Raw genomic sequence first — 13,504 nt, 5'->3', positions numbered from 1 at the left:
CAAGCCTGCCACCTGTCGCCTTGCCGCCTTCTCAGTTGGGAAAGCTCTCAGCTCAGCCCGGAAGGAAAGCAGGTCACCTCGGCTGGGTATAGGTTTCTGTCGTGTTGGGCTCTCTTCTGTCCCTCCCATGTGCTTAAGTGAGCATCATACGCTGTAGTGCTCTCCTGCAGGTTCGAGTAAAGTGGGATCCTCCTAAGACCTTCCCCACAAGAGCAGAGCAGCTCCAGGGTACCAGAGCACAAGCTGTGACCCGGAGCTTGGCCTTAGCACCACTTAGAACTGACAAAGCAAATGGCTGTTTTGTCTTTTTTTGAGCGCAGGGGGAGATTGGCTAGACCCCTGTGGTGGGACCACCTCGGTGGGCTCTTGAGATGGTCCAGGCAGTGGTGCAGGAGGAAGGGGTCTCATCATGGGGGAGTGTATGTGTGTGTGATGATTGAATTTATGAGTTTTGTGCGATTCCAGCTCCTGGGCTCCTTGTGGCTTTTGCAAGAGGACAGGGAAGACATGAAGTGCAGTCCCCACCTAGCATGGGGCCAGCCTTTGAGAAATGTGTGATGCAAGGAAACTTGTCTAACTGAGCGTGGTAGGTCCTGCCCTAGCTCTTGCTTTTTGTTCTTAGAAACAAGTATTTCCCATTGTGAATGGGACCAAATATTGTTCTGGGCCCTGTAATCCCAGGCGTGCCCTCAAGGAGGGAGAGGTCTGGTCTGTGGTTGAGGCTCTTTTGTACATGCACAGTAGGGGTGAGAGCAACGGCCTTGGCAAGCTGCTTATCCCCACATGAGCCATTTCTCTCCTCACAGTCCCCCTTTCCCTTGGTTTCCCTCCGACTTCAGAGCCTCTTACAGAGGAAGAGACCCTGAAGACTAGAGGTGGTGTATAAAGATGACGTTGTTCCCTGTCCTCGTGAGTCTTGGCTTTTATGGTTTCTTCAAACCCCCCCCCCCCCCAATTACAAGGTGGCTCTCTGTGACAAAATTTGTTTACTTCAGTGGGAAAATGACAACAACAGCTCTGTCCTTGTTGGAAGTGGCTTCTGAACAGAACATGCCCCTCATTGCATATGTCCCCGAAGCCCCCTGTCTACGTCCTAGAAGATAGAAACGAGAACTAGTAGGAAGTGCGAGGGTAGGGCTGATGATGGGCCGGAGAAAAGCCAGGCAGACATGGACCAATTAGTCTTGTGGGGCTGGAAGTTCTGGAAAAATGTCTTGCAGGCGATTCATAGGTTCCTGGAGGAGTTTCAACTCGTGGTCTATTGTAGAACTTAGGTTCTGATGCTGGCTGGTGAGGTTGGAAGAGTGAGGACTGCTGCTGGTTGGGGGATTCATGACATTGGCAGATATTTTGATGGGAGCATTCAGCCGAAGTTTAGGTTTGATCCAGCTCATGGCCAAGTAGTTCTAGAGAGAATAGGCAACAGTTAGCCTGAGGGAGCAGCTTGAGGCTGTCTCTTCAGAGTCATCCCAAGAGCAACTAGTGCCTTTGTCCCTGTTCCCAAGGTTGTCACTCACCGGTGCCGAATAGATAAAGTTGAACAGCATAAGTACTGTAAAAAATACGATTGCACCGATTATGATTTTGAAGTGGTAGCGTTTCCAGACAACGCGGCAGAAGATTGTCAGAGGTGACCGCAACATGAACAAGGTGTTGGGGCGTCTGTCCATGAGCAGAGGAGATGTCAGGGGATGGAGAGCAGAGGGAACCTTCAGGTCAAGTAATCCACAGCAAAGAGCTTTCTTTTTTTAAAAAGCAACTTCTGCTTGCTTGTGTGTCCTCCCCCCCGCCCCCCCCCTTCACCCAGGCCATTCTCTCCTTGTAACTGAGCACTGAGGTGGGGTGCTGGGAAGTAATGACCCCTTGCCACTTGTAGGCCCACCGCTCACCACCCTATGCAAATTGCTGGGCCCGGCAGCTCAGCTTCGTGAATGAGGAGGAAAGATTTGGGGACTTTGTCCCGCAGGACTCTTACAGGGGAGGATGAAGTGTAGGGTATTGGTTGGGTTCTGATTGGCCTCGCCCTGCTGGCTTGATTAAGGCTTCCTTCTCTGACAGAATCTCCAGCGTCATCTTCACCTTACCCTAGAAACACCATAGGTGGTGGGAGGCTGAGTTCATTTTTTTTTTTTTAAAGATTTTATTTATTTATTTTGACAGAGAGACACAGCGAGAGAGGGAACACAAGCAGGCGGAGTGGGAGAGGGAGAGGGAGAAGCAGGCTTCCCGCGGAGCAGGGAGCCCGATGCGGGGCTCGATCCCAGGACCCGGGGATCATGACCTGAGCCGAAGGCAGACGCTTAACGACTGAGCCACCCAGGCGCCCTGGGAGGCTGAGTTCATTACAGCAGGTGCGAGAACAGTTTCCCAGGGTCCAGAAAGGAAAAGGGATTTAGCTAAGGTCCCCCGAAGTCTGTTAGAGCCAAGTTATGCGGCATAGCACTCCTGTGCAATAGACACCCTCCCCAGCTCCTACCGACATGCGCCATTGGCCACCATCGAGGATCTGGGAAGGCCACCAGCCCGTTATGGTCTTCTTCTTAAAGAGGGAGAAGTGCTTATACTGGAGGAAGTAGGGCCACTTGGAGTCAGTATCCATCATCCTGATGGAGCATAGGTTGGCGTGCCGGGCCGGGAGGGGCATGTCAAACAAATCCAGCTCCAGGACCCCTGAGCCCAAAGAAATGGCGTCAGCAAGAAGGAGCTCCCTGTCCTGTGGTCGTGGGCCCTGTGGCAGATCTCACCTAGGAAGTCATCCGTGGAGAACATGTTATTGTCCCAGATCTGGATGATGAGCCGGGCTGGGAACTTCATCACTGTGGGGTCCAGGCTCCATATGTAGTCCTGGAGGATGACAGAAGACCATATGACTGGCCTGTCTCCTTTGAGATTTCCCTTGGCCACCTTAGTAGCCCACCACCCAGCAGTGATGGACTGTCAAGGAGGAAGCTTTCTCCCTGAGGCCACATTCCAAGGGTTCTGGGGCAGCTTGTGGTTCGAGGAGCGGGGGAGCACAACCACCCCCCTCCCCCCGCAAGGCCTGTTACCTTCTGGCTCTGGACACACATATGCTCGGCTGCCAGGTAATCCATGGTGAAGACGAACCGCCAGTTGAAGTTGCTCTCCCCAGTGAGTGAGTGGTAGTGGATATCCGTCTTCTGCATGTCCTTCTCGAGCCCGACTAACCACCTGGGGCCAAAGGCCTTTCACCTGGGCTTCATGTGTATGGTCCCCATCCCCGAGCTGGAGCCCTGTGGGAAGGGCTCCCCGGGCAGGCCACCAGGCACAGGTAGGGGTGAAGAGATGTCGCCCCAGGATTGGGGGCCAGGGGCACAGGGAGGGTACGACGGGGGAACTCCGAGGGAATGCTGCCGCCCTGCCCTCTTCCTCACCCTTTGACATAGATGTCGCTCATCCCGGCAGTTAAACTTCTCTTCAGGTCCACTTGAGCAGTCTTCCAGATAATGCAGCGCAGCTCATACCTGCAGCCAACGGACTCAGGCTTTGCTGAGGAGTTGCTCCCCAGCTGCAGCCGTGGTACAGGAAGAGGGGGCTGGGGGGCTGCCCTGCGCACCCACACGAGGCATGCCCAATTTGGGGGGATGCAGGGGAAGGAAGGTCCCAGGATTCCCAGGAGAGGGAAAGAATTGCTGCACGCTAGCATGTGAGCACACCCATGGCCCGCGCCTGGGGAAGTGCAGTGACGGATGTGGAAGGTCACTCACCTTTTAGGCTTTCTGGGCTTGATGTTGACTGGGGGGCCAGGAGGCCCAAGCTTCTTGGGGAAGATGTCCACCCACATTTGCACCTTTCCCTAGAGTGGAAATGGCCAGTTGGGCGTTGCCCACCTCTGTTCTCAGCATGCTGGCCTGGGAGCCTGGACCCAGGTTCTGAGATCTGTTGAGGGGGGTCCACCCCCCCCACCCCCCGCCTCACTGGAGGGTGGGTTAAGGAGGTATCGGTGAGGTGGAGTGCACTTCAGACAGGAAGTCTGGCAACCACCCGCCAGCTTCCCTTTTTTCTCGTGTTGGCCGAAGAAGGGTACAGGGTAAGGTGGGCTGTGTATGATGGCTTCCAGACTGATGGCCAGGGCGCCGGGATAGCACTTGTGACTGAGGTCTGGAGGCTGAATACCCGTTAGCAGGCCATGCTAGGCTGCCTCTCTGGACAGGGCTCCGCAGTAGGGTTGGGGCTTCATTTCTTAACCAGCTTAGTGGTCCCGAGTAAGAGCGAACTAGGTGACCAGTCCAAATGTCTAGGTTGCTGTATGTTGTGGAAGCCTATCCTAAGGATATTAAGCTGTGCACCAAGTGCAGAGGTCTAAGAAAGGAGGGATGAAAATGGGGAGAAAAAGGAAGACAAAAAAATAAGAGAAGAAGGAAAAAGAAAAAAAGAAAAAAGAAAAGAATAAAAGAGTAGAACTACCAACATTGGAAGATAGACAAATATATTCTCTCAAACCGTCTGACCTCGTTTTATCCTTTTGAAGTTGACCCCATTTAAGAAAATAGGTTTAATGAGAATGGTTTAGAAAGTGCTCAGCAGAGAACTGTCTGGAATGTGGTATCAGCTTGAGAAGTTTGGAGAATGAGATGAGCCCTTCTGGTGGCTGGAGGGTAGATAATTAGGGTGCCTGTGGGGATTTTTATCCCTCTGTTTGGGGTTCCTTGCCATGGAGAAAACACAGCGTGCAATTAACAGGCCAGCCAGGGTTGTAACGTCTGCACATCTGACCCCCGGTGCTACCTCCCGGGCCTCCCTCGGGACAGCCCAAGGCGGCATGGGCGCGGCTGGTAGGATGCCTTAGCGCTTCCACCAGCTGCTGCGTGGCCCAGGTTTCTTGTAGATGACTTTTCCAGCTCTGAATCTCTCCCTTCTAGGAGACATCGTTAGAACTTCCCACTTTGAACATGTGCAGAACATGCTGGGCTTCTGTGCATGTACATGTGTGAATGCGTGGCCTCCTCGTCCCCTCTCTGTCATGGGCTGTGTCCTGGATGGCTGGGCTCCCTTGTCTCCCGCCCCAGCCCCTCCGGTCTTCTACCTGGTCGATGCCTGGCTGGCTGTTGCTGTACAGAGTGCGGGTCTCCACATGCTCAGGGACCAGCCCCTGGGTGTGCAGGAGGTACAGTGCAAGGCGTTCTTTCTTAGGTCCCAAATAATGAACAGGAGGGGGCATGGGCTCTAGATGGAAGGAGGTGGAAGGAGGCGATCACAACGTCATTAGCCTTCCCATCTCCCAGGCAGGTGCCCTCCCCACCCCTCCCTCCAGCCTGGACAGTGGGCGTGGTTGCCCTGTATAGGAGGAAAGGGCAAAATGGGGCAGGTGCCGTCTGGTTTCAGAGGCCTGGATCTGTGTCTTCTGGCAGGTGCTGTACTTCTCACCAAAGCTTTGCAGTTTGAATTTTTTCCCATTGTAAAAAACAGTGTCCTCCTCAGGACTGAACAGAGGCGGAGGCAGCCCTTTCTGTTTGGCATGGCGTTCCAAGAGGAAGCTTGGGGTCATCTGATCCCGCCACCTAAAGGGCCCTGCGCTGTGGAATTAAGGGAGAGGAAAAGGTGAGAAGGTTTGTGTCCTAGAGAACATTCTGCTTTGAGCTGCAGGATGAGCAGTGGTGGGGGCATGAGTGGAGCCAGGTTTGGGCCCTGGTTCCCCAGCCCGGATGCAAGTCTCCCCGCAAGGGAGCTGGGGCCTCCCTCCTCCACCCCTCCCCTGCTCTCTTGCCCGGCCTCAGGTCCACTCACTAGCAGTAGGATTTGGAGAGCCCACAACGGGCTCCAAAGCCAGACAGGAGTCGGTTTTCGAGGTCAATGACTGTGGTTCCAATCTTATCATCAGGTGAGAACAGGTCAAAGTCATATAGCTGGATCTCTAGGTCCTTCTCCAGGGGGATGGTGCAGCTCAGTTCAAACATACTGGGGGTGAGGGTGTTGGAGACTGCAGAGTCTGCGGACCATGCTATCTGCAGGCCTCCCTGTCCAGCTTCTCAGCCCCTCGTTTGGTCATGGTGAATATGGACAACAGAGCCTGGGGTGGCTGTCACCTGCTAAGAACTATCCCCCAGGGTTGGCTAGAAATAACTTGGCAAGCCTGGCTTGTGGGACCCTGAACTCCTTTCCCAGGCGAAGTGTTTGAGAGGGAGGGTAGAACTGACCACCCTTCCATCTGTCAAGCCCCGAGAGTGTGTGAGACCCCATGCTAGGAACTCAGAGGTTAGAAAGAAATGGAAGAAGTCTTCGCCTTTTGGACCTTACTCCTAGCACAGCGTGGGAGGGTGTGGTGAAGTGGGATTGGGTAAAGTTGGGGCAGCTCACATGCCGAAGATGGGATTCAGAGTGTTGGGCTGGTACTTGTCCCGGTTGCCCATCTTTGTCTGTCCCAGTTTCAGGATCACATAAGGGTCACACTGAGGTTCAGTCATAGTGAGGGAGAGGTGACAGGAAATGGAGAGTCAGTCCAGGTTGGTTGGGGAGGGTGGGGGAGGGGCAGAAATGAGCCCCTGGCAGCAGAGGGAGCCTGTGGGGAGGTGGCCACCTGGGTATCTGGCTGGGTATCCGTAGCCTGAGGGAGCTCCAGGACCCTGGGGTTTGACGTGAATTGTGGGAGGCACCTGGGCTGGGCGGGCCCGGAGACGATGAACACCACGGGGTTGGGGCTGCTCATTACCAGGCCATTGGAATCTTGGGGCTGCAGGTTGATGGCTCGGACCATGTACACGCGCACCAAGCACTCCTGGGGGAAGTCCTCTTTCTCGCGCCAAACCAAGAACTGGCGGGGGGGCTTGGGGGCTTTTGGATCCTCAGGAAAGGGGTAGACGCGGAAAAGGCCCTGTGTGTGTGTTGGGGAGGGAAGATGTTGGCAGCGCAGGCCCAGCCCTGCAGGAGGTGCCCCTGGCCCAAGTTCAGGAGAGAGTGGCCTGCACTGAGGATGGGAGAGAGGGGTGCAGCAGAGATGCTCTGCGGGGACAGCAGGTTTAGGAGGGATGTTGGGCAAACAACTGCGGTGGTTAGGTGAGTTTCCAGTTTCTGCTGATGCAGACTCTCATTCCACCCCCGTCCATCCCTTCAGGTTGGAACTTGTTCTCTAAGGCTCTTGGGCCTTGGGAGACCAGTGTAGGCCTGAGCTGGAGTGAGAAGGCCCCTGCCCATCCCGTGTAAGGGGAGAGGTCACTCTGAACCCCTGCATCGGTCAGCCTCTGGTCCCCTGCTCCCCAAAATGGTTTTCAAGCCCTCCCTACCCCATCCGCACCATGAGCATAGAGAGCCAGGGCTTTTATGAAAGTCTTCTGGGGACAGAAGGGGCACGGGAGACGGTGGCAGCTCTGCGGGGGTGAACACGCACCTTGAACTCCCCTACCACAGGGCTGTCCAACTTGGGCTCTTCCTGGTAGAGTTTGAAGGTCTGGCAGAAGTCCTGCAGGCCTTCAAAGGCAGGCACAGCCTCCAGCTCACAGTCATACACCTGCGGGGGTGTGTGTGGGGCCCAAGCCGGTGGGGAGAGCAGGCATGGGCTCAGCCAGAGGGAGGGACTGTTCCTGCTGTCAGGGGGTTGAGGGACCACCAGTTCCCAGGTCTTGCTTTGAAGCGTCTGCCTGCTCAGTGGCCCCAGGGTCAGCACTGCTTGCAGCAGATGGGGCATCCCTGGTTCCCAAAAGGGCATGTCTGGTGGAGGTGTGGCCTGGAGTCTTGGGGAGATGAGGAGGAAACTACCCCCCACCCCCCACCCCAGTCGCTTCTAGAGGCATCAGGGTGAAGTCTGCTCGTCTCCCCCAGCAGATTTTATTCTGTGTTTCTTAGCAATCTCCCCTCCTGGAGGCCTCCAAACCTGCAGGGTATGGTAGTCTTTGTACTTGTACTGCAGGGACTTAGCATCTCCCGTGGCCCAGAACAGCTTGCTCCACCAGTCCACTTCATGCTCGTATTCATCCTGGCAGGGAAGGTCATTCTGGCCCTCGGGGAGAAGGCACAGTAGCCCTCCCCTTCCCGGGGTCATGCTGCCCCCCCCCCCCACCTCCCTGAACTGCCTGGAGTTGTTCCTTATTCCCCGAGGGCTGAGCCTACATCACCTGGGCTTTGCTGGGATTGGACCAGAACTTTTCATAGAGGTAATCTAGGAACTGAAAAATGAGAGCAGGAGAGCAGGGTGAGGCGATGTGCTGACCTAGCCTGCTCACCATCTCTGAACCCCCAGGAGAAAGGGATGGAGGGCAGGGCTTCCTTTCCTGGTTCCCTTGCTCTTCACAGAGCCCTTTCAATTCGGGATCAGCACACATGGGATTAGGAACCAGAAGGAGGCTAAACTTAGTTCTTACCCTCCTTGCACACAGCCACAGAAATGCAGAACCTCAGGCCCCACCCCAGGCCTTCTAAATCAGAACCTGCTTTTGCTCAAGACGTCCCCAGGATTCCTGTGCATTCCAGTTGGACAAGCGCTGCTCTCAAGGAGTAGTTCTGACCCTTGGAAACACCGGAATCACCAGAGGGGGGTGGGGGCCTGGAAATGCTGCTGATTCCCCGGCAATCCCGATGCGACTGGTCAGTGGCCTGGCCACCAGGGTTTCTTTAAACTCTCAGACGGTTCCAGTGTGCAGTCCGGGTGGAGAATCACGGCTTTAGAGTTCTCGTGTACACCAGGAGCTCACACATCAGAACTCTGCTTCATCTCCCCCCCTCCTCAGGGACAAGGGTTGTCTCCTGTAAATGGCGTGGGAGAAGGTGGAGACCCCGAGCCCTTTACTCACCTTCCGGTACTTGTTCACAGACAGCACTGTGTGGACAAAGAGCAATCATGAGTCTCAGGAGAGGGAGAAGAGAGAGGAGGAGGGCCACCAGCCTGCAGGGCAGCCAGGGCCGCCCCCGCTCCCAGTGCCAGCATGAAGGTGAGGCCCGGGGAAGGGCAGGGAGAAAGGGCCGTACTTGGAAGCTGTGGAGGCATGTAGTCCTTAGCCCAGGGGTCACAGAAGTAGGGTTGTAGGGAGTGGATGTTGGCCTGACCCACCACGGTTTGCTGGCCGAAGTCCTGATTGTCCACCACCTTCAACGTGAGGGGAGGCGCGTAGGTCTCCTCCATAGGCATGAACTGCAGCCCCGAGGAGAGGCGGAGCGTGAGGCCTCCCAGGAGGAAAGGGCTGCCCCAGCCCCTGCTCTGCCCTTGGCTGCCTTACCAGTGTGAGGAAGAGGACTGACTGGGCGAAGTTAGGGTTGGTCTGGAAGTCCTTGATGGGCTCTGTCTGCAGGGACTCTTCCCAGCATTCTACCAGGAGCTGGGGGGAACGCACCTGCTTCATGTTCCGAAGGCCCCAGACCAGAATCTGCTGGAACAGAGGAGAGTAGGGCAAGGGGCAGCTGGGGCCTCTGTAATGGGGTGCTGGCCAGAGTGAGGGGGCTGTCCTGGGAGTGATGGTGCATCAGGGAGCATCCAGGGCCAGGGAAGGAGCTGGATGAAGTCAGAGTCTGAAGGCTAGCACAGGTCTCCTGTGAGGGAATCAATGCTTGTCCCCAAGGCCTCCATGACAGAGTGCCCTCTGGCTACTGTGAATATCCTTCACTGGCCTCCAGAGCCCCTGAGGCATTGCCCTTCCTCCCCTGCTGCTTTGTCCGGCCTGCGGTCTTCAGGAGGGAGTTCCTGAGGCTGATTGCCTCGAAGGCCCACAGATGTAGGGGGTGCCCCAGATTTCTTGGGCATTGCTGTTGCTATCTAGCTCATTGCTGACTTGGATCCCATAGAACTCCATGGTCATTCAGTGCTCTCAACAGATAGACACTGGGCACCCCAGGAAATGTCCATGCTCTTACAGAGGCCTGTTTGGGGGACCAGAGTGGGGTTACCTGATCTTAGGGGGCATCTCCAGAGCCAGGAGGACCTGACCATCTTTTGCTCTTTGCCAGATTTGTGGCAGAGCACAAAGGTTCGACGTGGGGACCTCCAGCCTACAGTCAAAAGATAGGTGAGAAACATCCTGGCATTTGGAGTCAGGCAGGGCCGGGCCTAGATTCTGGCCCTGCCACTTATCCCTGTGTCACAGTGCCTGGGCTAGCTTGTCTCTGAGTCTCAAGTTTTCTTGTCTGAAAAATGGCCCCCACTGCAGAGGGGCAGCGAGGGGCTCAGGTGAGAGCCCGAACACTGAAGCCCTTGGTCTATGACCCACCACGGAGATCTGCATTTAAGACAGTTACTCTATCAGAGCTTCTGCTCTTTATGTCTCTCCTGTCTCCCTCCATCTCTCAGACATTATCTTCCTGGGGTCTGAGCTTTGGATCAGGTAGTCAGGAGGGCCCAAGGAGAGTCCGCAGAGAGAGCCCCGCGGTGCCCGACTGCTTTGGAGGGTGCCCGCCCTCCCCGCCCCCCACCATCATCACCTCCACAGCCATTTTCTTTAGCGTGGGCTGGATGCTCTTGGGGAGCGTGTAGACTCCATTCTTCCACGGAACACTTAAGATTGGCGGTCTCTCTTTGACACTCTGAAGGGGTGAGGTGGGAGAGCAGGGAGCATGAGGCCCTAGTGGGCTCGTCCTCCTACTCCCCACCCCCAAATCAAGTCCCTCGCAGGGCTCCAGGGAGGAGGCTCCGGAGCCCTGCGGGCGGCAGCAGGCAGGGCGGTTAGGGAGAGCCTGGGCAGGCCGGCATCCCCAAGCCCAGCGTGCTGGCTCCCAGGCCCCAGGCCTTCCCTGAGGGGATGGAGTTGGGGACTGCTGCTGGTGGGAACTTGAGGCAGGGGAGTGGGGCAGGGCGGCACCCCCGCCCCCCTGCCCCCAGCACCGCAGCCGCCAGCCGGGCCTTCCCTCCCGGTACCTCAGTCTCGAGGATCAGCTCACAGGACACCAGGATCTCGCCTTCTTTCTCCCCTAGCAATTTTACAAGGGGGTGCCACCTCAGAGGGGGCAGGGTCCGTGTTTGGACATCCAGCCAGACCACCGGGGACCACGTGCTCCGGGCCCACAAGCTCTCCTTTCCCTGTAGGGAAGGGGAAGTTCACCAGACACGGAGGCCAAGCTGCCGGGGTCCTGGCCCCTCCCCTGGGATGCTGACAGCTCTCAGATACAGGCTGGCATTTATGTCGCCGTGATGCTCTCTGTGAATCAGGCCCCACTGGAGCACTTGTGGTGTATTCTCCTCTAAAATAAAAACTCAGCCACTCTGCCCGCTCCAGCCCGCTGTACCTGGGAGTCCTGCTGCCACAGTTCCAACACCACGAGTGGTGGGCTTGCTTTGGTGTCTTCGGGGTTCTCGTACAGAAGAAGGTGCTGGAAAATGAGCGTCTGGGCCCACGTGGGGGCCGCAGAGCTCTTCAGGGTTTGGGTGCACTGGCTATGGTTCAAGAAGACCAACCGAATGAAGGGCACTGTGGGGTGGGCAGAAGGAGAGGAGAGGGTCCTGCCGCTGAGCTATCAAGCGAGGCGCTCCCCCCGGCAGCTGCCACCAACCACTGGACCAGAGAGATCCAGGCAAGCCCAGGCTGGGCAACCACAGCCACTGCCCAGAAGGCCACCTCAGCGCAAGCTGCAGGCCAACGGCCGTGGGACCATTGGTTCCATCCACATCTCTCTGACACCACCTGGTTGAGGTCTGGGGGTGCCAGGGGTGGAGGCCCCAGGGCTCCTCTGGAGGAGTTCTGAGGAGCAGCTACACGTGCCTGCCCTTCCACAGCATCAGCGAGTAGCTGTGACACACAAGTGTCAGGGGACATCATGTGGCCTTCTCAATGTGGACGCTGATGCCCAGTGGACACAGCTCCCGGCAGACACCCGCTGCCCTGGCTCGGAGCCTCACCCAGCCACCTGCTCCTTACAAACAGGGCTACCCATAGGAGCACACGACTCTCCTAAAACCTTCACGGGCCCTCCTCTCCACCTCTCATCTTCTGACACAAGGGACATGCGGTCCCAGTGTGTGTCACCGTTTCTTTTGTCTTCCTGTCTCATCAGTACTCTGCCAGAAAACTTCTTCCCTCTTCACCGCCAGGGTGAAGCCTCCCCAACTCCCCCTTCTTGATTCCACAGTGTTGGGCACGCATCTCAGGCACAGCCCTGCCTTATACTCCTTGATTTTATCTTTTCCCCAAGCCAGGGCCCTGAGGGGCTGGGGAGAGGGGCCTGCAGGCTTGCACCCCCTTCCTTGTCATATTCTTTATGCTGCTGGGGTCCCCAGGGGCTTGGGCAGAAAGGGGTGCCTGTTGCCTACCCTGGAATGTCTGGATCTGGTTGGACATTAGGTTCCGGGCCTGGTAGATGTAGCAGAAAAGCTGGTAGTAGTGGGGCTCTGGGTAAGAGAGGAGCCTCGTCCATCAGTTGCCCCCAGGATCCCCACACTGGCCCCTCCCCACAGCCTGCCCTCAGATGCAGAGTCTCTGGGGCCACCAAGCAGACTCTCAAAGCTTACTGTTGAAGATGCAGTAGATGAAGGGTAGGTCATGTAGCTGGGTTTCCTCTGGGGCAGGCCTCCAGGAGCTCCTGATCGTTTTGTCTGGAGCCTGTGTTAGCCTCAAATTCTCTTCCTTCCTAGCCTGCTCTTTCAGATCCATACCCTGTGCCCAGAACATTCTCCCTGAGGCTCTTGCGTGCTTTTCTAGTCTCCGCTAGTGCAGGCCCAGGTCACCTTCCCTTATAGCCTGAGGGTGTGGATCTGGGGCACACACTCCCCCAACCAGGGGTGTCTCCTGCTGTCTGCCACCCCGCAGCTGGGCCCCGGCTCTGGGAGGTGGGGTTGCAAGGAGGAGTCCCCTAGACCACGGAGGCTTTACCAAGGATCCCTCCAGGAGGAATATGGGTGCAATGCCCTTGTCCTTGTTCAGGACCATCCTGCGGTGCCAGCAGCGGCGGCGGAACCGGCTCTGGGGCTGAGGGTTCAGGTGGAACTTGGAGCCGAAGGTGCCATACTCCCAGCCCTCCTCCTCCTTGGCTGGGCTGGGGTGGTGCTGCGGGGAGGGGAGCAGAATGTCACCCTCCCACCATGGCACGGGCTGGGGGTGGGGGGACCCACCCAGGCAGTCCTCTCACCAGCTGCAGGAAGGAGAGGGTCTCCTGCTCCAGGCTCAGCTTCCCATGGTTCCGGCAGCGCAAACGCACCCAGCGCCGCCGGCGGCACGAGTAGTAAGTCTTCTCCACCGAGTTCCAGACCCGGGGTTGGCCCGACGGCTCAATCCCCACTCCGTACTCCCAGCCTGCAGAGGCAGGGCCACGGCCTGTGGGTGCCCAGGTGCCCACGGGCTGGGAGGTGTGGACAGGCCTGAGAGATGGGCCCCAGAAGGCAGGCTAAAGGGGAAATGCTTTCCCTCACGTCCAGGTGTCTCAGGCCCTGAGTTGTGGAAAGGACGGTGTGCTCACGAGGGTGGCTTGGGCCCAACCACCCATCTTACACATGAGGAAGGTGGGGCTCAGAGACGTCCTGTGACCCACACAAGGTCACACAGCCCATATATAGCAGACTCAACGTCTTGAGCCCAGGTCTTCGGGCTTCCAGCCCATCACTCCTTCCCTGGAGCTACTACCTCAGGGGAACCCAGGC

The 13,504-nt window shown here is 57.1% G+C and overlaps 1 protein-coding gene across 1 annotated transcript in view; it reads right to left on the bottom strand.

The window, feature by feature from the left end:
• Positions 1–997: 997 nt before the first annotated feature.
• FER1L5 (fer-1 like family member 5) overlaps positions 998–13,504 on the bottom strand; it is a 64,312-nt gene continuing 51,805 nt past the window's right edge. Inside the window, exons 29-54 of the mRNA XM_064572565.1 lie at positions 12,997–13,160; positions 12,741–12,914; positions 12,380–12,524; positions 12,182–12,259; positions 11,161–11,342; positions 10,778–10,954; positions 10,360–10,449; positions 9,165–9,311; positions 8,917–9,079; positions 8,742–8,767; positions 8,067–8,117; positions 7,826–7,927; positions 7,343–7,462; positions 6,668–6,829; positions 6,316–6,407; positions 5,746–5,916; positions 5,386–5,534; positions 5,045–5,184; positions 3,726–3,814; positions 3,393–3,482; positions 3,048–3,189; positions 2,745–2,844; positions 2,477–2,670; positions 1,976–2,085; positions 1,518–1,662; positions 998–1,406 (exon numbers count right to left, since the gene is read on the bottom strand). Of these exons, the coding sequence (XP_064428635.1) occupies positions 1,179–1,406; positions 1,518–1,662; positions 1,976–2,085; positions 2,477–2,670; positions 2,745–2,844; positions 3,048–3,189; positions 3,393–3,482; positions 3,726–3,814; positions 5,045–5,184; positions 5,386–5,534; positions 5,746–5,916; positions 6,316–6,407; positions 6,668–6,829; positions 7,343–7,462; positions 7,826–7,927; positions 8,067–8,117; positions 8,742–8,767; positions 8,917–9,079; positions 9,165–9,311; positions 10,360–10,449; positions 10,778–10,954; positions 11,161–11,342; positions 12,182–12,259; positions 12,380–12,524; positions 12,741–12,914; positions 12,997–13,160 (3,431 nt within the window). The 3' untranslated portion in view covers positions 998–1,178. The remainder of the gene's footprint in view (positions 1,407–1,517; positions 1,663–1,975; positions 2,086–2,476; positions 2,671–2,744; positions 2,845–3,047; positions 3,190–3,392; positions 3,483–3,725; positions 3,815–5,044; positions 5,185–5,385; positions 5,535–5,745; positions 5,917–6,315; positions 6,408–6,667; positions 6,830–7,342; positions 7,463–7,825; positions 7,928–8,066; positions 8,118–8,741; positions 8,768–8,916; positions 9,080–9,164; positions 9,312–10,359; positions 10,450–10,777; positions 10,955–11,160; positions 11,343–12,181; positions 12,260–12,379; positions 12,525–12,740; positions 12,915–12,996; positions 13,161–13,504) is intronic.

The sequence above is a fragment of the Mirounga angustirostris genome, unplaced genomic scaffold (genome assembly GCF_029215605.1).
Source record: "Mirounga angustirostris isolate CCGP_5_RB_7025 unplaced genomic scaffold, mMirAng1.0.hap1 SCAF_10, whole genome shotgun sequence".
Classification (NCBI taxonomy): Eukaryota; Metazoa; Chordata; class Mammalia; order Carnivora; family Phocidae; genus Mirounga; species Mirounga angustirostris.
The sequence above is the reverse complement of the archived record's forward strand: the minus strand, read 5'-3'. Positions and strand labels throughout refer to the sequence as shown.